We start from the raw sequence: 23,342 nt of genomic DNA, 5'->3' as shown, positions 1-23,342 counted from the left end.
TTTACGACACGTTGCTAGTCTGCACCACACTGAAATCGTATATAGGGTGGTCCATTGATAGTGACTGGGCCAAATATCTCACGAAATAAGCATCAAACGAAAAAACTGCAAAGAACGAAACTCGTCTAGCTTGAAGGGGGAAACCAGATGGCGCTATGGTCGGCACGCCAGATGGCGCTGCCATTGGTCAAACGGATATCAACTGCGTTTTTTACAATAGGAACCCCCATTTTTTATTACATATTCGTGTAGTACGTAAAGAAATATATGAATGTTTTAGTTGGACCACTCTTTTCGCTTTGTGACAGATGGCACTGTAAAAGTCGCAAACGTATAACTACGTGGTTTCACGTAACATTCCGCCAGTTCGGACGGTATTTGCTTCGTGATACATTACCCGTGTTAAAATGGACCGTTTACCAATTGCGCAAAAGGTCGATATCGTATTGATGTATCGCTATTGTGATCAAAATGCCCAATGGGCATGTGCTATGTATGCTGCTAGGTATCCTGGACGACATCATCCAAGTGTCCCGACCGTTCGCTGGATAGTTACGTTATTTAAGGAAACAGCAAGTCTTCAGCCATATGTGAAACGTAACCACGACCTGCAACAAATGATGATGCCCAAGTAGGTGTTTTAGCTGCTGTCGCGGCTAATCTGCACATCAGCAGGAGACAAATTGCGCGAGAATCTGGAATCTCAAAAACGCCGGTGTTGAGAATGCTACATCAACATCGACTGCACCTGTACCTTTTTTCTATGCACCAGGAATTGCATAGAGACGACTTTGAACGTCGTGTACAGTTCTACCACTGGGCACAAGAGAAATTACGGAACATTGACAGATTTTTTGCACGTGTTCTATTTAGCGACGAAGCGTCATTCACCAACAGCGGTAATGTAAACCGGCATAATGTGCACTATTGGGTAACGGAAAATCCACGATGGCTGCGACAAGTGGAACATCAGTGACCTTGGCGGGTTAATGTATGGTGCGCCAATATGGGAAGAAGGATAGTTGGCCCCCATTTTATCGATGGCATTGTAAATGGTGCAATGTATGCTGAATTCCTATGTAATGCTCTACCGATGTTACTACAAGATGTTTCAGTACATGACAGAATGGCGATGTACTTCCAACACGATGGACGTCCGGCACATAGCTCGCTTGCGGTTGAAGCCGTATTGAATAGCATATTTCATTACAGATGGATTTCGTCGAAGCACCATACCACGGCCCGTACGTTCACCGGATCTGACGTCCCCGGATATCATTCTGTGGGGAAAGTTGAAGGATATTTGCCATCGTGATCCACTGACAACGCTTGACAACATGCGTCAGCGCATTGTCAATGAATGTGCGAACATTACGGAAGGCGAACTACTCGCTGTTGAGAGGAATGTCGTTACAAGTATTGCCAAATGCATTGAGGTTGATGGACATCATTTTGAGCATTTATTGCATTAATGTGGTATTTACAGGTAATCACGCTGTAACAGCATGCGTTTCAGAAATGATACGTTCACAAAGGTACATGTATCACACTGGAACTACCGAACTAAAATGTTCATACGTACGTACGTTCTGTATTTTAATTTAAAAAACCTACCTGTTAGCAACTGTTCGTCTAAAATTGTGAGTCATATGTTTGTGACTATTACAGCGCCATCTACCACAAAGTGAAAAAAGTGGTCCAACTAAAACATTCATATTTCTTTACGTACTACAAAAATATGTAATAAAAAATGAGGGTCCAATTTTAAAAAACGCTGTTGATATCCGTTTGACCTGTGGCAGGGCTATCTAGCGGGCCAACCATAGCGCCATCTGGTTTCCCCCTTCAAGCTAGACTTCATTCTTTGTAGTTTTTTCGTTTGACGCTTAGTTCGTTAGATATTTGGCCCAGTCACCATCAATTGACCACTCTGTATCTGGCTGCATATATGTGCAGCTTTTTTCAAGTACTGCTTCATTCCAGGTAACAGCAGCGCCTGACGTTACTTTCTGCTGGATAATTAAAGGATCAAAACATAGGTTCCTGTGCTTCGTTCCACATGTGTCGGATGGCTCTCCATCCATGCTGTGTCGTCCCTAACTGAATCAAGTCACATTTTTCATTTGATATCTCTCTATTCACCTGTAATTGGTGCGATAGTTTGTAAAATTCTATTCGAAAGTCAATAAATATTCCACCTGATTGCCTCGAATTGTGGCTTTCGTGATGACATGTGTAAAATGTATTAGTCTGGTTTCGCATCACCCACGTTGTAGAGGCTCTCTGCCGGTTGAATGGAGGAGTTTGTTCTATTCCAAGTACTTTGACTTTCCGACACAGCGTGCAACAAACATTAGACAATCTTAGACGGAATATCTGGAACTCACTGACTCGTATTGCACAGAGTGCAAGAAGTTGACAGGTGCCCGTTCACAGAAAAATACTTTCTAGAGTGGATTAATAGTGAACTGGTGTGAATGTGGATTGACGAACCCTCTGCCTGCTACTTGAGTGTGATCTGCAGAGTGGCCTTGAAGGTACAGAAAAACGTGCACCTGTTACTTGGCGCCTACCAGTCCTGAACTTCAGCGTCGTCCGAAATGAGTCCTACCAGAGCAACGCAGAATGTACTTCGCTAAGCACGGACACTGTTTTTCAAGACAAAAATGCACTTTCATGTCAAGAATGCACTTATTGTTAAATGATTTGATTGGCCAGATGGAGTATGTGAGCCGGCCGCGGTGGCCGAGTGGTTCTAAGCGCTACAGTCTGGAACCGCGCAACCGCTATGGTCGCAGGTTCGAATCCTGCCTCAGGCATGGATGTGTGTGATGTCCTTAGGTTAGTTAGGTTTAAGTAGGTCTAAGTTCTAGGGGACTGATGACCACAGATGTTATGTCCCATAGTGCTCAGAGCCATTTGAACCTAGATGAATTGGATACTCCAAGAAAATTGATAAGGGTTGTAAGAATGAGAATGAGAGAAATGCAGGATTGAATGATAACTGGAGGAATGTTGTCCAGTACTTTGGAAATTAAAGACGAAGTACGGCAAGGTGATGCGAAGGCATCCCTCCTATTCAACGCCACCTTGGAGAAGGCCATGAGAGAAGCAAATATGTTGAATAGGGAAACGATTTTTCATACATCTGTGCAGATACTGGCCTGTGCGGATGACATCGACAACGTAGCAAGAACTCGGACGGCAATGAAAGAGACCTTCACTGCACTTGAAAAGGCCAGCAAGAATATAGGACTAAATATCAGCGAGCGGAAAAAATACCTGGCTACTAGGAAAACACACAGGGAGAACATGTCAGCCGAAATAACGACGAGGAAGTTATACCTTTGAAAGAGTCGATCATTCCAAGTACCTGGGTTCGATTGCAACTAACCTAAACGATACCTCTTATGAACTAAAGCAAAGTCTAATTGCAGACAATAAAGCTTGCTTCCCTTAAGAAAGCTTATATCTTCAACTCGCCTGACTTGGACCAAAAAACTGACCATTTATAAAACACTGATCAGACCAGTGCTTACATACGCCTCTGAGACAGCAAAGGATGCTGAATCAGCGGATGCATTCGAAAGAAGTACACTCAGGAGAACCATAGGTTCATTTACGAAACGGAAAGATAGAGGAGGAGGTACAACCATGAGTTGTACGTCCCTACAAAGACCAAGCTGTTAGAAGAATTGTGAAATCATCTAGGCTGAGGTGGGCTGGGCACGTGACACTGACGATTGATACAGAAATACGAAAAAAGATACTACAAGGAAATCTAGGTGGATAGAGAGAACGTGGTCGACCGAAAACTGGAGTCGTAGAAGACCTTTGGAAGATGGGCTACTACAGGAACTGGAAACTTCCAGAAAGAGACCGGGACAAATGTAAGGAGATAGTTGAAGAGGTCAAGACTTATCATGAGTTGCAGAGCCGCAGAAGAAGAAGTAATTCGTACAGCTGAGATACAAATGCACACTGGATACATAGCGGAATCAGTACCATAGTAGATTCATAATCCGCTACAGTTCACGGATCGCTGATTCAACTCTCATCTTGGTCATCCTTCGTTCGATTTCAAATACGTACATCTCATAATTGTAAAATTCATTGTCATTTTTTATGAGTAATGCACAGCTTCTTGTTTCTAATTACATGTTGCACGCGAAATTCCTGTTTTCATTTCAAATATAAATTCTTATCTATCGATAATTTAAGAAAGATAGTTAATAAAGGTTGTTTAAGTTAAGAAAACGTATCAATTTAATTGTTAAGGGTAAAATGAGAAACCAAATGCGACAGACGTGGTCTGACACGAACCAGAGTGGTAAGTGCGGTAGAAAAACGAAAACCAATCATTTGCACAGCATCGAGCACACCTTAAAAGTGGTGCATTTTTACATTTGCCACTGTACCATTGCAATATGAGCCAAAAAAAAAAAAAAACAGATCCGGAGACAAGTTAAGGGATTTGTCGCGAGAAATAACATGATTGTTAAGCTGCCAGACGTACTAGAACTAACGCACACAAGTTTCTCACATGTCACTCCCGAACGTTGGCGGGATACAGAACGGCTCGTCACGAAAGAAGAGGAGAAAATACGGTGCCTGGTTGTCATCGTGGATTCAGCTGATGATCGATTCGTTATCAATCTAGCAGATGACAGTTCCAGAACTGTTCTCGGGTTCGGATAAGGAAGGAGCTAAGAGGATACCAGACAACTGACATTTTAATAAGTTCAGTGGATTCAGTATTCAGCAATACAGTTAATCTCCTGCAGTATGCTTTGGCAACTCACATAACTCGCTCACAGACATTACCCTGTGTTTAAGTTAGCAATTTTCATCGCTCTTGCGTGTTCAAATGGCTCTGAGCACTATGGGACTTAACATCTGAGGTCATCAGTCCCCTAGAACTTAGAACTACTTAAACTTACACCACTGGCCATTAAAATTGCTACACCACGAAGATGACCTGCTACAGACGCGAAATTTAACCGACAGGAAGAAGATGCTGTGATATGCAAATGATTAGCTTTTCAGAGCATTCACGCAAGGTTGGCGCCGGTGGCGACACATACAACGTGCTGACATGAGGAAAGTTTCCAACCGATTTCTCATACACAAAGAGCAGTTGACCGGCGTTGCCTGGTGACACGTTGTGATGCCTCGTGTAAGGAGGAGAAATGCGTACCATCACGTTTCCGACTTTGATAAAGATCGGATTGTAGCCTATGGCGGTTGCGGTTTATCGTATCACGACATTGTTGCTCGCCTTGGTCGAGATCCAATGACTGTTAGCACAATATGGTATCGGTGGGTTCGGGAGGCTAATTCGGAACGCCGTGCTGGATCCCAACGGCCTCGAATCACTAGCAGTCGAGATGACAGGTATCTTATCCGCATGGCTCTAACGGATCGTGCAGCCATGTCTCGATCCCTCAGTCAACAGATGGGGACGTTTGCTAGACAACAACCATCTGCACGAACAGTTCGACGACGTTTGCAGCAGCAAGGACTATCAGCTCGGAGACCGTGGCTGCGGTTACCCTTGACGCTGCATCACAGGCAGGAGCGCCTCCGATGGTGTACTTAACGACGGACCTGGCTGCACGATTAGCGAAACGTCATTTTTTCGGATGAATCCCGGTTCTGTTTACAGCATCATGATGGTCGCATCCGTGTTTGGCGACATCGCGGTGAACGCACATTGGAAGCATGTATTCGTCATCGCCATACTGGCGTATCACCCGGCGTGATGGTATGGGGTGCCATTGGTTACACGTGTTGGTCACCTCTTGTTCACATTGACGGCACTTTGAACAGTGGACGTTATATTTCAGATGTGTTACGACCCGTGGCTCTACCCTTCATTCGATCCCTGCGAAACTCTACATTTCAGTAGGATAATGCACGCCCCCATGTTGCAGGTCCTGTACGGTCCTTTCTGGATACAGAAAATGTTCGACTGCTGCCCTGGCCACACATTCTCCAGATCTCTCACCAACTGAAAACGCCTGGTCAATTGTGGCCGAGCAACTGGCTCGTCACAACTGGTTATTCACTCTTGATGAACTGTGGTATCGTGTTGAAGCAGCATGGGCAGCTGTACCTGCACACTCCATCCAAGCTCTGCTTGACTCAATGCTCAGGCGTATCAAGGACGTTATTACGGCCAGAGGTGGTTGCTCTGGGTACTGATTTCTCAGGATCTATGCACTCAAAATACGTGAAAATGTAATCACACGCCAGTTCTAGTGTAATATATTCGTCCAATGAACAACCGTTTATCATTTGCATTTCTTCTTGGTGTAGCAATTTTAATGGCCAGTAGTGTAACTAACCTAAGAACATCACACATATCCATATCCGAGGCAGGACTCGAACCTGCGACCACTCTTGTTTGTAATTAGAGCACTGTTTTAGGTGAGAACGAGAGAATTTTATGCTTTCCGTCAGGTCGCCTAAGAAGCGTGCCAGTACTGGAGCTTTGCCTAATATTACTTCATTCTCTTTAAAAATTAAACGGTATTCGAACCTATATTGCTTCCCTCCTCGTGTCTTTTTATGTCTGAAAGGCAACTGCTCACATTTTTGGAGGTTAGCTAGCCGAGCTGCCTGGCCGGGGCTGTCCAAGTTTAATGCGCCGGTATAGCTGTAGTTCTGCATTTTCGCCCAGACTTTCACCCAGACTATGTGCTTGTAATATACAGGGAGAAAAGTACTTAAACCGACAAACTCGGGGAGGTTGTATGGGACATAAAAACAAATATTTTACCCTAATGTCATTTTTTCCTATGAGGAGTATTTAAACCGTTAGAGGGAGATTTCTCTGGCGGCAAATTAAACCAAGAAACACTTCTCCTTTTTTTATGACCAAGAGACAACACAACCCAATTTCAATTACAGTAGATTTTCAAAAATGCCTCCATTGACACGTAAACAAAGGTACACCGTCGGATCATGTTCTGTCTGACACGGGCAAAACCCCAGCAGTATCCTAAATTTGTCCCACTGCTGCTACTATCCGGGCAACCAGACCCTCTACTGATGCAACAGGGGTTACGTAAACGAGGTTGCGCATCTCTCCCCACACAAAGTCCAGAGGGGATCGAGCAGGCCACGGTACAGGACCACCTCTGCCAATCCACGTTTCTGGGAACCATCGGTCCAGGAATCGATGTACACGACGTCTGAAATATGCAGGCGCCCCGTCATGTTGGAACCACATGCGTTGTCTTGTAGGGGGCGGGAGGTCTTCCAGCAGTTATGCCAATACTCTGGCGAGAAAATTGTAATAGTTCCTACCATTTAATGGCCTATGTAGCAGATACGGCCCAATTAAACAGCCCCCAACAACACTGACCCACGCATTAACGAAGAACCGCACTTGATGAGCGCTAGTAACTGTGGCATTTGGGTTATCCTCGCTCCAAAGATACGAATTGTGCATGTTGAAGACTCTATCAAGCCCGAACGTTGTTTCATCGGTAGACAAACTGATGCAACAGGATGCATTTCACACTGTTCCAGGTACCTCTGCGAAAACTGTGCTCTGGGTGGATAATCAACTGGTTCCAGGTTGTGAACACGCTGTATGTGAAATGGACGTAACAATCGGTCTCGAAGGACTGTTCATACATTCGTCTGATTCGTCCCCATGTTACGTGAAATTGCACGAGAGCTGATTGAAGGATCCCGCTCCACATGCTGCAAGACAGCTTCCTCAAATTGCAGCTTTCTTACTGTGCGATGGCGTCCCTGTCCAGATAATCTGCTAAATGACCCGGTCCCACGCAGACGTTGGTACAGTGATGCGGGATGCGGCGAATAGGATATTGTTGTTGATAAACCCGCTGTGTAGCTTGTCCGTTGTGGTGCGCTACGTATTACGCACCAACCATATCAGTGTACTCACTCCAGGTGTATCGCTCCATTAGTAAACAGAGACAATGCACTACTACACTGGTGGACAGCAGTTGCCTACAACTGAAGAGCGTAACACGCCCTCTAACTACTGCAGATCGTAATACGGCCTCTAACAACTGAAGAGCGTAATACGGCCTCCACCTGTTTAAATAATCCTCATAGGAAAAAATGACATTAGGGAAAAATATTTGTTTTGGTTCAAATGGCTCTGAGCACTATGGGACTTAATACCTCAGGTCAGCAGTCGCCTAGAACTTACAACTACTTAAACCTAACTAACCTAAGGACATCACACACATCCATGCTCGAGGCAGAATTCGAACCTGCTACTGTAGCGGTAGCACATTTCCAGACTGAAGCGCCTAGAACCGCTCTGCCACAAGCGGCCGGCAATATTTCTTTTGATGACCCCTACAACCTCCCAGAGTTTGTCGTGTAAATACTTTTCACCTTGTATCATAAAACGTATCGTTGTGATCGTAGTGGACACAGCTTGCCTTCCACTCACGAGACCCAGTAATTCGTCGTCTTTATGTCCGCTACCCCGCCAGTTGGGCAACAAAGGCGCTGCCATTCGCTGTTTCGCATTCGTGTGAGATAGTCGTCGTAATACTGTTGGTCGTTTTGTGTTTGCGGTAGGAGATGGAACCGTTACAGAGTTGGGACAAATCAAATGTGACATCTAATTACTCAACAGTGTTGGGATGATTTTAAAAATAATCCAACTGAATTTGTGCACCGCTAGGGCGGTGTTGCTGACACAAGAGAGAGAACCGGCCCTGCTGCAGCACTAGAGGCAGCGGGTCTCTTTTCATCTGCCGCAATGTTTACAAAAACAAAAAGTGTGTGAAATCTTATCGGACTCAACTGCTAACGTCATCAGTCCCTAAGCTTACGCACTACGTAACCTAAATTTTCCTAAGGATCACCACACCCATCCATGCCCGAGGGAGGACTCGAACCTCCGCCGGAACCAGCCGCTCAGTCCATAACTGCAGCGCGGCTAATCCCGCGCGGCACAATGTTTACAGCTGGAGTTTTCTGGCCTACAGAAGGTGTTCTCTCCGCTGATAAAACAATTACTGCCGAATGCGACTGGAGTCTTATCGATCAAAGGCACGAGAAATATGCAATGAGAGACCTAGACTACAACATTAAGGAAAACGGAAGACAACTCAGCGGCTGTTTACAAAAACGAACAGGCAGCGTATGAACAGTGACACTGAAGCCGTACAGATACTGGGGCCAGTCAGCTTCACTGAGGGGATCCCAGGTTACGTTACCTCTGCCCTGAGCTAACCTCACCACCGGACATTTAAGCAGCTTCCTCACTGCTCCCTGTTAGTGACATTTCCAGTGATCTCCCTCGCAGTCTGTGGCACTATTATGCTGTAAACGGCCGGAGTGGCCGAGCGGTTCTAGGCGCTACAGTCGGGAACCGCGCGACCGCTACGGTCACAGGTTCGAATCCTGCCACTGGCATGGATGTGTGTGATGTCCTTAGGTTTAAGTAGTAGGTTAGGTTTAAGTAGTTCTAAGTTCTAGAGGACTGATGACCTCAGCAGTTAAGTCCCATAGTGCTCAGAGCCATATTTTTGTGCTGTAAACTGATGAAAATCGGCTTCTTATAGGATCGTTGACAGCTACCATTAGGAGCAGAAAAATCAGGATGCCAGCACCGTGTGTTTGTTGTAATTAAGCATTCTGAACTTTATACTGTAATACACATCTGATATCGGCAAACATAATCTGTCGTAACTTCTCGTATGTTCTCGGCAGAGTCTGTCCCGTCACTTATTCAGAAAAATTTGAAGCTCACTGCACAGGTACATGGTCAGCGACTGAGGGACTTTACCTCATGTTGCCCATAACAAATATGAATTATTGCTATTAATATTAATAATTATAGTTTTCGCTGCGTGGCGCCCTGTTCTCCGAGTGATCCCCGACAAATACGGCTGAAAGGAGGCAAGAAGTCTTCTGACTGGGTTCTTGAAACAGCATATACGAGGGTGAGCCAAATGAAAGCCTTGAAGTTGTAATAACAAATCGAAATTTCGCGCCGTTATCCTGTAAGTTGGCTGGTTCAAATGGCTCTGAGCATTATGCGACTTAACTTCTGAGGTCATCAGTCGGCTTGAACTTAGAACTAATTAAACCTAACTGACCTAAGGACATCACACACATCCATGCCCGAGGCAGGATTCGAACCTGCGACCGTAGCGGTCGCTCGGTTCCAGACTGTAGCGCCTAGAACCGCTCGTCCACTCAGGCCGGCCTCCTGTAAGTTGGTAAGCGTGCTACAAACAGCGTGTAGAATGGCCTTTAGGTGGCAGCATAGTGCAGATGCACACATACCGTCGCAGTATCAGTATAAAGATGGCCGCCACACTTACGACTTGCACCACGGAAGAACAACGTTCTGTTGTTCGGTTTTTGCGTAGTGAAGGTGTGTAACACTGAAATTCATCGACGAATGAAGGTTCAGTGCAGTGATGCATGTTTGTCACAGGAGCAAGTCTACGAATGGAGTAGGAAGTTGGCAAATGGTGTGACTTCAGTGGAAGATGCTGCTCGTCCAGGTCAGGCGCAACGAGTTGTGACTCCACAGAACATTGCAGCAGTTGAAGCCGTAGTGAAGGAAAACCGCCGAGTGACACTGAATGGCATTGCAGCGTGTTTACAGATTCGTCATGGGTCAGCACACCACACTGTGCATGATGTGCTCCAGTTTCACAAAGTGTCTGCAAGATGGGTGCCACGGCAGCTGACTCCTGAAATGAGAGAACGACGTGCGGATGTTTGTGAAGAACTTCTTCGGCGCTTTGAACGAGAAGGTGATGGCTTCCTTGCAAGAATCGTTACTGGGGACGAAACCTGGGTTCACTTCCACCAACCGGAAACGAAGAGAGCGAGCAAGGAATGGCGCCATTGCTCATCACCAAAACCAAAAAGTTCCGAACAGAACCATCAGCAGGAAAGGTTATGCTGACTCTCTTTTGGGACGAAAAAGGAGTCGTTTTGGATCATGACATGCCTACAGGGACCACTGTCACCAGTGTATCATACACAGATCTCCTAAAAAATCATCTGCAGCCTGCAATCACCAGACCTTGCCCCAAGTGATGTCCATATGTTTGGATCACTCAAAGACGCAATGGGAGGAAAGAAGTTCCGTTCTGATGGAGAGGTACGCTACGCGGCGTATGAATGGTTGCACGAACTACCAAAGGAATTTTTTTTCTAAAGGAATTTATGCAATTTGTAAGCGCTGGAGGACTTGCATTGAGCGTGGGGGAGATTATGTTGAAAGTGATACAGCTTTGTATCACTTCTACATAATAAATAATATTTTAAGAAATATTTAAGGTTTTCATTTGACTCACCCTCGTCGTATTACAGACAACTGGCGATATTTTGGTAAGAACTGCAGAAAATGCGAGGGTCGTTCACAAAGTAAGTTCCCTTTGGTTATATAAAACAAACTTGTACAGATACAGAAAAAATATTTATTGTAGAAAATTCTAGAACGGTTAAACTACTTTCCTACGTAGCTTCCGAAATTTCTTAGGCACTTGTCATAGCGGGGCATAAGGTTTTCTATGCCTTCTTCAAAGAAGGTTTCCGCCTGTGTATTCAACCATGTGGTAATACGTTCCTTCAGCTCGTCATCATCATTGAAGTTTTGACCACCAAGGACAGATTTTAGGTGAAAGAAGAGATGAAAGTCGCTAGGAGCGAGGTCCGGACTCTACGGAGAATGATCATACGTGTCCTGGTGATATTCCCGTAAGAGTTGTTTGGTCACATTCGCCGTGTGGGGTCGGGCATTATCGTGGAAAAAAAGAACAGACAGTAATCCTCGGCGCTTGTTCTGTATTACGCGGGGCAATATCTTAGTGGTCTCGTAATAACCTTGCGCATTGATTGTTTGGCCTCATGGTAAGAAATCAGTCGGTAAAATGCCTTTTCTGTCCAAAGAAAACGGTGCCCATGACTTTTTGAGGTGTGAGGATTTGCTCAGGCTTAACGTTCGTTGGGGATGAAGTGGGCCTCCATTCCATTGATTGCCGTTTTGTTTCAGGGGTGTCTTCCCCCGTGACTATCCGAGAAAGAAAACCATCGCCTTCTTCATTCTAGCGTGTCAAAAACTGAAGTGCACTGCCCACCCGTTGTTTTTTGTGTTGTTCATTAAGAATTGTGGGTTCTCAACGTGAGTAAAGTTTTCAAAATTTCAGTTTCTCAGTAACAATTTCATGAATTTGTGATCGTGAGATTTGCGGAACATCCATAGCAAGGGCACTAAGTGTAAACTTACGGTGGTGATTGAATTGTGTGAACCAGTTCATCAGTAACCACAGACGGGCTTTCACTTCGTTCTTCATCTTGCACTTGATCAGGTCCTTCATTGAACAGTCTCACTCATCTTCTAACCATTGAATCACTCGTTGCATTTCGTCCGTAAACCTCGCACATTTGCCGATGAATTTCCTTTGGTTTAACTTTCTTTGCATTTAGAAAACGAATCACAGATGTGATTTCACACGCGGTGGCATTTTCAATTACGGCGTCATTATAAAGGAGCACTACAAAGCACACGCCGGCAGCAGCGATCTGAAAATGGCGTACATGTCTCCTCCTTGAGTCAGAGTAACTGCCGCGCGTGCTCGGAATTGCGATCGTAGCGCTGCCGCGGATAGAAATAGAAACGGAACTTACTTTGTGGACGACCCTCGTATAAATGAAAGTTAAAAAAAGAAAACCGCACGTTTCAAACAGGAGTTCTATATAACCTCCCTAGCTCAAACGGACAAGATATCAGCGATAGTCCGTTTCACACCGGGCGGTATTTCTTCCATTGCCGAAACATGTGTTGCCCCAAACTGCCGACACCAACCGCCATTGTCGACATTTGGAGAGGCCGCTTAACTGCATCGCTGCCAGGAGCTTCTCTACCATGGGATGACGAAACGACTGTAACACAGAGAATGTCCTCATTTTCGCTTGTGACTCTGCACCTTCGAGTTAGAGGAAATCGGATCCCAACGGAGTAGCGGGACACGACGGGAATTTGCGGTTTTCTAAGCTGTAGACCGGTGCTAGCTGCTGTATTGACGTGGAGCTGTGTCTTTCAACGGAAGAGAAGCTGCGACAGCCATTTCGACTTTTTCTGGAGCGCGAGTTGTAAGTGAACGGGTGTTATTTACGTTTTCAGTTGCGTTCTTACAACTTTCGGTGAATTTCGAAGCACGATGAACCGTTAACTGTTAGCTTTACGCCACAGAATTACACGTAATCTTAAAGAACATGCAATTCCCTGTACGTCAGCCACATAATACGTCTAAATCCGTCAGTCCATAAAAGTTTCTAACCTGAAATCTACTGTTGGAGCGGAAATAATGCTACAGCCTGCTTCACAGTCATTCTTTGATGCAAGTAGATGTCAAAGTACTTACTAATTTTTTTCCCCTTGATTTACTAGATAGTGTGAACTATATCACAAAGACTGATATAAAGCAATGGGGCAGTAAATCAATGGAAATGACAGTTTCAGCCCCTTTACCTTCTGAATTGGAGTTTAAAAGTATCTAAGGAGTATAAATTTGACAAATCAACTCCGAAAAGAATCATTCATAAAGCAAAGAATAATAACAAGTACAGACATGACAAATGAAACGGAAAATTTACAGATTTGTTCATTGCCGAACAATAATACGAAGTGGCAACAGACCTGTAGTCAATGGAGAGCAGACTATTTAGTCCAACACTCATTCATCTCTTTCCAAGGTCATTAGCCTAAGCACTGCCAGTAAGAACTGGCTCACCACACAAATTCGACAGAGAGACTTGTCTGCCTGGTCAGGAATATGTTGTAGGAGTTATTACTAGGCATCCTGTGTTCTTTATTCGCAAGGCAGAAAATACAGCTGGTGCACTATCGATGGGATTTAGTAACGTGACGGTACAAGGCATTAAAAATAATTGTAGTTTTACGAAATGACATTAAAATCTTTTATTATTGTAAAAGACTTATTTTAAACATTATATGTTACTTACTCTAAGCAGTTCATTATAGAACATTGTCATAGTTTTAACATGATACTCCGTACAATTTCACGCAGTAAGTTGGCACCAAATTTGCCTTATCCCATTCTGGTCTGTGGGAATATGTAAGCATTACTTTGAAACAAAAAATGTGAAAATACGTATCATACAGTTTTAAGCGATTTTCAGGTTAGGTCCTTTGGGCTGTACTACAAGGTGACTTTTTATACGCTTGAGAAATGTTTTCTCGTATCCCTTTATTTTATAAACATTGCCGAATATTCTTTCTGCTGTCCCGCACCGAGTTCCGCTATGTATCACCGCGCATGCGTCAGCTTCCGGTTCGCTGCGCTTGCGGAAATGGGATGTTCTTTCTACATTCTGTGTAATACTTGGGGATGTACCGCTATACATTAAAGTTTCTCAGCCACTTGTCATCGCTGTATTCATTTTGAATTGGCCTGTTTTGTGATGTCTGAATCTCAGTAGGTGAGTAAAACATAAGGTACGTCACAACCTCACACGATCTTCTTTTGTTAATGTAGAAGCTATCCATCATGTTTGCCATCCTCCACCTTCCACATATTCTCTTTCACTTGCGAAACCTTCCATCTATCTGTCTATCTTTCTTAATATCTATCTAACTATCTATTGCCTAGGTGGCAGATACGGCCTAATTAAACAGCCCCCCAAAACACTGACCCACGCATTAACGAAGAACTGCACTTGATGGGCGCTAGTAACTGTGGCATGTGGGTTACCCTCACTCCAAACATGCGAACTGTGCATGTTGAAGACTCTATCAAACCTGAACGTTGCTTCATCGGTAGACGAACTGATGGAACAGGATGCATTTCACACTGTTCTACATCTACATTTACATCTACATTTATACTCCGCAAGCCATCCAACGGTTCCAGGTAACTGCGAAAACTGTGCTCTGGGTGGATAATCAACTGGTTCCAGGTTTTGGACGCGCTGTAAGTGAACTGGACGTAACAATTAGTCTCGAAGGACTGTTGTTACATTCGTCTGATTCGTCCCCGTGTTACGTGCAATTGCACGAGTGCTGATTGAAGGATCTCGCTCCACGTGCTGCAAGACAGCTTCCTCAAACTGCAGCGTTCTTACCGTGCGACGGCGTCCCTGTCCAGGTAATCTGCTAAATGGCCCGGTCTCACGCAGACGTTGGTACACAGCAGCAGTGGTCGTATGATGCGGGATACGGCGATTAGCATATTGTTGTTGATAAACCCGCTGTGCAGCTCGTCCGTTGTGGTGCGCTACGTATTACGCACCAACCATATCAGTGTACCCACTCCAGGTGTATCGCTCTATTAGTAAACAGAGACAATGCACTAATACACTGGTGGACAGCAGTTGACTACAAGTGAAGAGCGTAATACGATCTCTAACAGCTGAAGAGCGTAATACGGCCTCCACTGGTTTAAATAATCCTCATAGAAAAAATTACGTTAGGGAAAAATATTTGATTCGATGTCCCTACAACCTCCCAGAGATTGTCGTTTAAATACTTTTCACCCTGTATCATAAACGTATCGTTGTGATCGTAGTGGACACAGCTTGCCTTCCGCTTCACGAGAAACGAAGTCCAACGAGATTCAAGCAAAGGCGGAAGGATACATGGCGTGACGCTTACATCAGGTTTGTTCTTATGATGAACAGAGTATAGACCCTGCAACGGACGACCCCTCCTCAGCGTAAAGGGCACATCGTTGTTTTCGTGCTTTGATTACTGTGATGCGTCTCTGAACTGTATTTCGCCTGTAATTGTCGTCGTCTTTCTGTCGGTATCTCGCCAGTTAGTAAACAAACGCGCTGCCATTCGCTGTGTTGCATTCGTGTGAGATAGTCGTCGTAATACTGTTTGTCGTTTTGTGATTGCGGTAGGAGATGTAACAGTTAGAGAGTTGGCACAAAGCAAACGTGATAGCTAATTTACTCAACAGTGTCGTAGACTGCAACATTAAGGAATGCGGAAGTCAACTCAGTGGCTGTTTACAAAAACAGACAGGCAGTGCGTGAACACGGAAGCGGTGCAAATACTGGGGCCAATCAGCTTCACTGAGGGGATCCGAGGTTACGTTACCTCGTCCGTGAGCTAACCTCACCACCCTGCATTGAAACAGTTTCCTCACTGCTCCCTGTTAGTGTAGTTTCAGATGACCTCCACCGCACTCGGTGGCACTGTTGTGCTGCAAACTGATGAAAATCGTCTTCTTATACGATCACGGGTAGCTTCCATTACGAGCAGAAATATCAGGATGCCATCACCGTGTGTTTGTTGCAATTAAGCATTGGGAACTTTATACAGTAACATACATCTGATATCGACAAACGTAATCTGTTGTGCCTTCTCGTATATCCTCGGGAGAATCTGTCCCGTTATTTGTTGTTGCTGTTGTTGTGTTCAGTCCACAGACTGGTTTGATGCACTTCACCATGCTACTCTAACCATCTCCCAGTACCTACTGCAACCTACATCCTTCTGAGTCTGCTCAGTGTAATCATCTCTTGGTCTCCCTCTACGATTTTTACCCTCCACGCTGCCCTCCAATACTAAACTGGTGATCCCTTGATGCTTCAGAACATGTCCTGCCAACCGATCCTTTCATCTAGTCAAGTTGTGCCACAAATTTCTCTTCTCCCCAATTCTATTCAATACCTCCTTGTTAGTTACGTTATCTACGAATCTAATCTTCAGCATTCTTCTGTAGGACCAATTTTTGAAAGCTTCTATTCTCTTCTTGTCTAAGCTATTTATGACCAAAATTTTACTTCCATACATGGCTGCACTCCATACAAATATTTTTAGTTCCTGACACTTAAATCTATGCTCGACGTTAACAAATTTCTCTTCTTCAGAAACGGTTTCCTTGCCATTGTCAGTCTATTTTTTATATCCACTCTACTTCAACCATCTTAGTTATTTTGCTCCTCAAATAGCAAAACTCATTTACTACTTCAAATGTCTCATTTCCTAATCTAATTCCCTCAGCATCACCCGATTTAATTCGACTACATTCCATTATCCTCGTTTTGCTTTTGTGGATGTTCGTCTTATATCCTCCTTTCAAGACGCCGTCCATTCCGTTCAATTGCTCTTCCAGGCCCTTTCCCGACAGAATTACGATGTCATCGGCGAACCTCAAAGTTTTTATTTCTTCAGTACAGATTTTAATACCTACTCCCAATTTTTCTTTTATTTCCTTTACTGCGTGCTCAATACACAGATTGAATAATATCGGGGATAGGCGACAACTCCGACTCACTCCCTTCCCAACCACTGCTTCCCTTTCATGCCCCTCCACTCTTATAACTGCCATCTGGTTTCTGTACAAATTGTAAATAGCCTCTCACTCCCTGTATTTTACCTCTGCCACCTCCAGAATTTCAAACAGGTTATTGTAATCAACATTGTCAAAAGCTTTCTCTAAGTCCACAAATGCTAGAAACGTAGGTTTGCTTTTCCTTAATTTATCTTCTAAGTTAAGTCGTAGGGTCAGTATTGCCTCACGTGTTCCAACAAACATTTTCACATCTGTCAACACCTGCTTTCATTGCGATTGGAATTATTTTATTCCTCTTGCGGTTGGAGGGTATTTCACCTGTCTCATACATCTTGCTCGCTAGATAATATAGTTTTGTCAGCAATGCCTCACCCAAGGCTATCAGTAGCTCTAATGAAACGTTATCTACTTCTGGGACCTTGTTTCGTCTTAGGTCTTTCAGTCCTCTGTCAAACTCTTCACGCAGTATCATATCTCCCATTTCATCTTCATCTACATCCTCTTCCATTTTCATAATATTGTCCTCAAGTACATTGCCCTCGTATAGACCCTCTATATACTCCTTTCACCTTCCTGCTTTCGATTCTGTGCTTAGATCTGGGTTTCCATCTGAGCTCTTGATACTCATACAAATGGTTCTCTTATCTCCAAAGATCTCTTTAATTTTTCTGTAGGCAGTATCTATCTTACCCCTAGCGATATGTGCCTCTACATCTTTACATTAGTCCTCCAGCCATCCCTGCTTAGCCATTTTGCACTTCCTATCGATCTCATTTTTGGGACGTTTGTATTCCGTTTTGCCTGCTTCATTTACTGCATTTTTATATTTTTTCCTTTCATCAATTAAATTATTTCTTCTGATACCCAAGGATTTCTACTAGCCCTCGTCTTTTTACCTATTTGATCCTCTGCTGGCTTCACTGTTTCATCCCTCAAAGCCACCCATTCTTCTTCTACTGTATTTCTTTACCCCATTCTTGTCAATCGTTCCGTAATGCTCTCCCCGGAACACTCTACAACCTCTGGTTCTATCAGTTTTTACAGGTCCCATCTCCTTAAATTCCCAACTTTTTCCAGTTTTTTTTTCAGTTTTATCTACAGTTTATAGCCAATAGATTGTAATCAGAGTCCACATCTGCCCCTGTAAATGTCTTACAATATAAAACCTGGTTCCTAAATCTCTGTCTTACCATTGTATAATCTATCTATAACCTTCCAGTATCTCCAGGCCCCTTCCATGTATAAAATCTTCTTTTATGATTCTTGAACGAAGTGTTAGCTATGATGAAGTTATGCTCTGTGCAGAATTCTACGAGGCGGCTTCCTCTTTCATCCCATACCCCCATTACAGATTCAACTACTGCGTTTCTTTGTCTTCCTTTTCCAACTATTGAATTCCAGTCTCCCTTCACTGTCTGAATAATTTCTTTTATCTCATCACACATATCATCAGTGTCTTCGTTATCTGCGGAGCTAGTTATTCAGCAAAATTTGAAGCTCACTTGACTGGTATACGGTCAGCGAGTGAGTGGCTTTCCCTGACGTTACCCATAACAAAAATGAATTACTGCTATTAATATTAATAATTATAGTTTTCACTGTGTGGTGTCTCGTTATCAGAGTGATCCCCGACAAATAAGACTGAAAGGAGGCAAGAAGTCTTCTGACTGGGTGCTTGAAACTGCAAATAGTATTGCAAACGACTTGCGATATTTTGATAAGAACTGCAGAAAATATAAAAGAAAGTTTAAAAAAAGCCGTATGTAACCAACAGGTGTTCAACGTGATATCCTTAGCTCAAACTGACAAGATGGCAGCGATAGTCCGTTTCACACCGGCCGGTGTTTCTTCCATTGCCCAAACATGTGCTGCGCCAAACTGCCGACACAATCCGTCATTGTCGGTATTTGGATAAGCCGCTCAATTGTATCGCTGCCGGGAGCTTCTCTGCCATGGGATGACGAAACAACTATTCTTAATTTCTCGCACGGAGAACTCCCCCATTTCCTCTTGTGACACTGGGCCTTCCAGTTAGGGGAAATCGGAGCAGAACGCGATAGCGCGACACGACGGATGTGTGCGGTTTTCTAAGATGGAGAGCGCTGCTGCTAGCTGCTGTATTGACGTGAGGCTGTCTCTCTGAACGGATGACAAGCTGCGACAGCCATTTCGAGTTTGTGTGGTGGGCGAGTTTTAAGTGAACGGGTGTTCTTTACGTTTTCAGTTGCGTTCTTACAACTTTCGGTGAATTTCGAAGCACGATGAACCGTTAACTGTTAGCTTTACGCCACAGAATGACACGTAATCTTAAAGTACTTGCAATTCCCCGTACGTCAGCTACATAATAGGTCTACATCCGTCAGTCCATAAAAATTTCTAACCAGAAATCTGCTCTTGGGGCGTAAAGAATGCTACAGCGTCACTTTCTCACCAGTCATTCTTTGACGCAAGTAGATGTCAAAGTAATTACTTATTTTTCCCCCCTTGCTTTACTAGATAGTGTGAAGTACATTAAATGACTGATATAAAGAAATGGGACATTAAATCAATGGAAATGACAGTTTTAGCCCCTTTAGCTTCTGAATTGGAGTTTAAAAGTATCTAAGGAGTTTAAAGTTCCCAAATCAACGCTGAAAAGGAACATTCGTAAAGCTAAGAATAATACCAAGTATAGAGTTGACAGAACAAATGGAAAATTTCAAAATTTGTTCAGTGCAGAACAATAGTACGAGGTGGCAGGATAGCTGTAGTCAATGGAGAGAGAAAACTCTTTACCCCAACAGTCATTCATCTCTTTGCCAGGTCATTAACCAATCGACTGGCAGAAAGAACCGGCCTACCACACAGATTTGAGAGAGAAACTTGTGTAGTTGGTCATTAATAGGTTGTTGGAGTTATTACTGGGCATCTGTGTTCTTTATTCGCAAGTCATAAAATACAGCTGCTGCACAATCGATGGGATTTAGTAACGTAAAGTAACATTAACTTGGTACTAGGCGTTAAAAATAATTGTACATTTTTCAAAATGACATTACAGTGTTTTATTATTGTTTACTTACTCTAAGCAGTTCATTAAAGAACTTTGTCATAGTTTTAACATGATATTCTGTACAATTTCACGCAATAAGTTTTCAACAAATTTGCCTTATCCCATTCCGGTCTGTGGGTGGGGCGCGAAGGGAAATATGTAAGCATTACTTTGAAACAAAAAATTCTAAAAATACGTATCATAGAGTTTTAAGCGATATTTAATTAAGGTCCTTTGGGCTGTACTACAAGGTGATTTTTTATTCACTTGAGAAATGTTTTCTCGTATCCCTGTATTTTATAAACATTGCCGAATATTCTGTCTGCTGTCCCGCACCGAGTTCCGTTATGTATCACCGCGCATGCGTCAGCTTCCGGTTAACTGCGCTTGCGAAAATGGGAAGTTCTTTCTACATTATGTGTAATACTAGGGGATGTACCGCTATACATTAAATTTTCTCAGCCACTTGTCATCGCTGTATTTATTTTGAATTGCCCTGTATTGTGATGTCTGAATCTCAGTAGGTGAGTAAAACGTAAGGTATGCCACAACCTCACACGATCTTCTTTTGTTAATGTAGAAGCTATCCATCGTGTTTGCCACCCTCCACATATTCTCACTCACTTGCGAAACCTATCTATCTGTCTATCTGTCTACCTATCTATCTATCTACCGCTTGAACTATGTCCCGCAGTTGCGCAGGGTCAGCCATCGTTAATCCGATTTAATATGTTAATCTTTAAGGGGTGGCCAGATGCCCTTCCTGCCGCTACCCCGTACCCCCTGGGACAGAATTAGTGCAGCCGAAATGTCTGCATCGTGTGTAATCCATGGAAGAGTGCGAATGTGTTGAGATGTCAGCGAGCCGTGTAACTGAGGCGGAACATGGTGACCAGCCCGGTATTCACCTAGCAGGATGTGGAAAACCGCTTAAAAACCACGTCCAGGCTGACCTGCACATCGGTCCTCGTGGTTAGATCCGGGGTCGGACGTGCGCGATACCTTTTCTGCTCATGAAAAGGGTATGAGAGCTCTGGATCGGTAATTTTCAGACGTTGCAAATCACAGCTCATGATATGAAACTTCCTGGCAAATTAAAACTGTGTGCCCCACCGAGACTCGAACTCGGGACCTTTGCCTTTCGTGGGCAAGTGCTCTACCAACTGAGCTACCAAAGCACGACTCACGCCCAGTACTCACAGCTTTACTTCTGCCAGTACCTCGTCTCTTACCTTCCAAACTTTGCAGAAGCTCTCCTGCGAACCTTGCAGAACTAGCACTCCTGAAAGAAAAGATACTGCGGAAACATGGCTTAGCCACAGCCTGGGGGATGTTTCCAGAATGAGATTTTCACTCTGCAGCGGAGTGTGCGCTGATATGAAACTTCCTGGCAGATTAAAACTGTGTGCCCGACCGAGACTCGATCTCAGGAGCTTTGCCTTTCGCGGGCAAGTGCTCTACCATCCGAGCTACCGAAGCACGACTCACGCCCCGTCCTCACAGCTTTACTTATGCCAGTATCTCGTCTCTGATAGCTCATGATACATTCTCTCTGGAATAGGCTTCGACAAATTCCATAGACCTAAATAGGTGAAAGCAAAGAGCATTTTCGCCCGTTACAAACACAGTCCTGCACTGCCGGGCAGAGAATGTTTCATCGTCCTTCATAAAAGTGTGCGCAAGCCGAGCCGCCTGTTAGTAGTTGCAAAACTGCACGGCCCGTAACGTGGCGTGAACGCCTACTGTGGGTCAGAGTACTCACTCTGGTGGAGACAGTAGTTTGTCCATATCTCCGCTTGACTGTGAGTCCGCCTCGGCCGTCGACGTCGGTGACGTTGGCAAAGTGGTCGCAGGCGCAGCGGAGCAGCGAGGAGTGGTTGGCCGCCAGCAGGACCAGCAGGGAAGCGGCCGCGCTCCCTGGATGCATCGCCCGCTGTGGAGGCTGAGCCGCGAACGCGCCGAGTGCTAGAGGCCGGGTGTAAGGGGGGGGGGGGGGCGGCGGAAGCCTTTCCGCAGGCTGAGTCAACCACAGCGGGTGTGGCGTCACCCGCCCGGATCACCGCCACAGTGACACTGACTGGCGGCTGGCGCGCTTGTCCATTCATCCGAACGTCTGCCGCACGCTTTTAGGGTGACAACTAGTTCCACTCTCACACGTGACGGAGCGTCTCAAAAAAACGCTGGTTTACGCATAAAAAATCTGCAGGCGTGGCCTTCTTTAGCGTCGAAGTGCGACCTGAGGGAGATTATACGTAACTTCATATGTAGCAAAATGGTTCAAATGGCTCTAACAAGGGAAGCTCCCCATCGCACCACCCTCAGATTTAGTTACAAGTTAGCACAGTGCACAGGCCTTGAAACACTCAACACAGATCAGTCGAGAAAACAGGAAGAAGTTGTGTAGAACTATGAGAAAATATAAGCAAAATATACGAACTGAGTAGTCCATGCGCGAGATACGCAAGATAGGCAACATCAAGGAGAGTGTGAGCTTCGGAGCGCCGTGGTCCTGTAGTTACTGTGAGCAGCTGCGAAACGAGAGGTCCTTGCTTCAAGTCTTCCCCACGAGTGAAAAGTTTAATTTTTTATTTTCAGACAATTATTATCAGTCCATCGGCCCGTCGGATGCGAGGTAACTGCGCCGTAGTATGGGGACGCTACACCTAAACAAACATCGAAACACACGACGTCAGTCGACTACAGCGCACGAAAGAGAGAGTATTCCTGCTAACGAGGCTACCTGGCTGGCAGTTGACTGTTCGCTACTTTGAACGAGAGGGCATTAAATACGTGAGATGTATTCCGTGGACAATATAAATCCAGCAAATATAGCTCGCGACTTCAATAACAAGGTCAATGAATATTTCTTGTGGAGGAATCGGTTGACCTATGACCTTGCGATCAAATGCTTTCGGTTCCCATTGGGGAGGCACGCCCTTTCGTCTACGAATCGCACGGTTTTCCGGTGCGGTCGCCAAACACAGACACTAAACTTATTACAGTGAACAGAGACGCCAATGAACGAA

At 44.5% G+C, this 23,342-nt stretch overlaps 1 protein-coding gene across 1 annotated transcript in view; it reads right to left on the bottom strand.

Moving 5' to 3' along the window:
* LOC126426480 (uncharacterized) overlaps positions 1-22,243 on the bottom strand; it is a 138,436-nt gene extending 116,193 nt beyond the window's left edge. Inside the window, exon 1 of the mRNA XM_050088391.1 lies at positions 22,060-22,243. Coding sequence (XP_049944348.1) covers positions 22,060-22,243 — 184 coding nt within the window. The remainder of the gene's footprint in view (positions 1-22,059) is intronic.
* Positions 22,244-23,342: the final 1,099 nt, after the last annotated feature.

The sequence above is a fragment of the Schistocerca serialis genome, chromosome 11, assembly GCF_023864345.2.
Source record: "Schistocerca serialis cubense isolate TAMUIC-IGC-003099 chromosome 11, iqSchSeri2.2, whole genome shotgun sequence".
Taxonomy (NCBI): domain Eukaryota; kingdom Metazoa; phylum Arthropoda; class Insecta; order Orthoptera; family Acrididae; genus Schistocerca; species Schistocerca serialis.
Note: the sequence above shows the minus strand (reverse complement) of the source record. Positions and strands in the feature narration are given on the sequence as shown.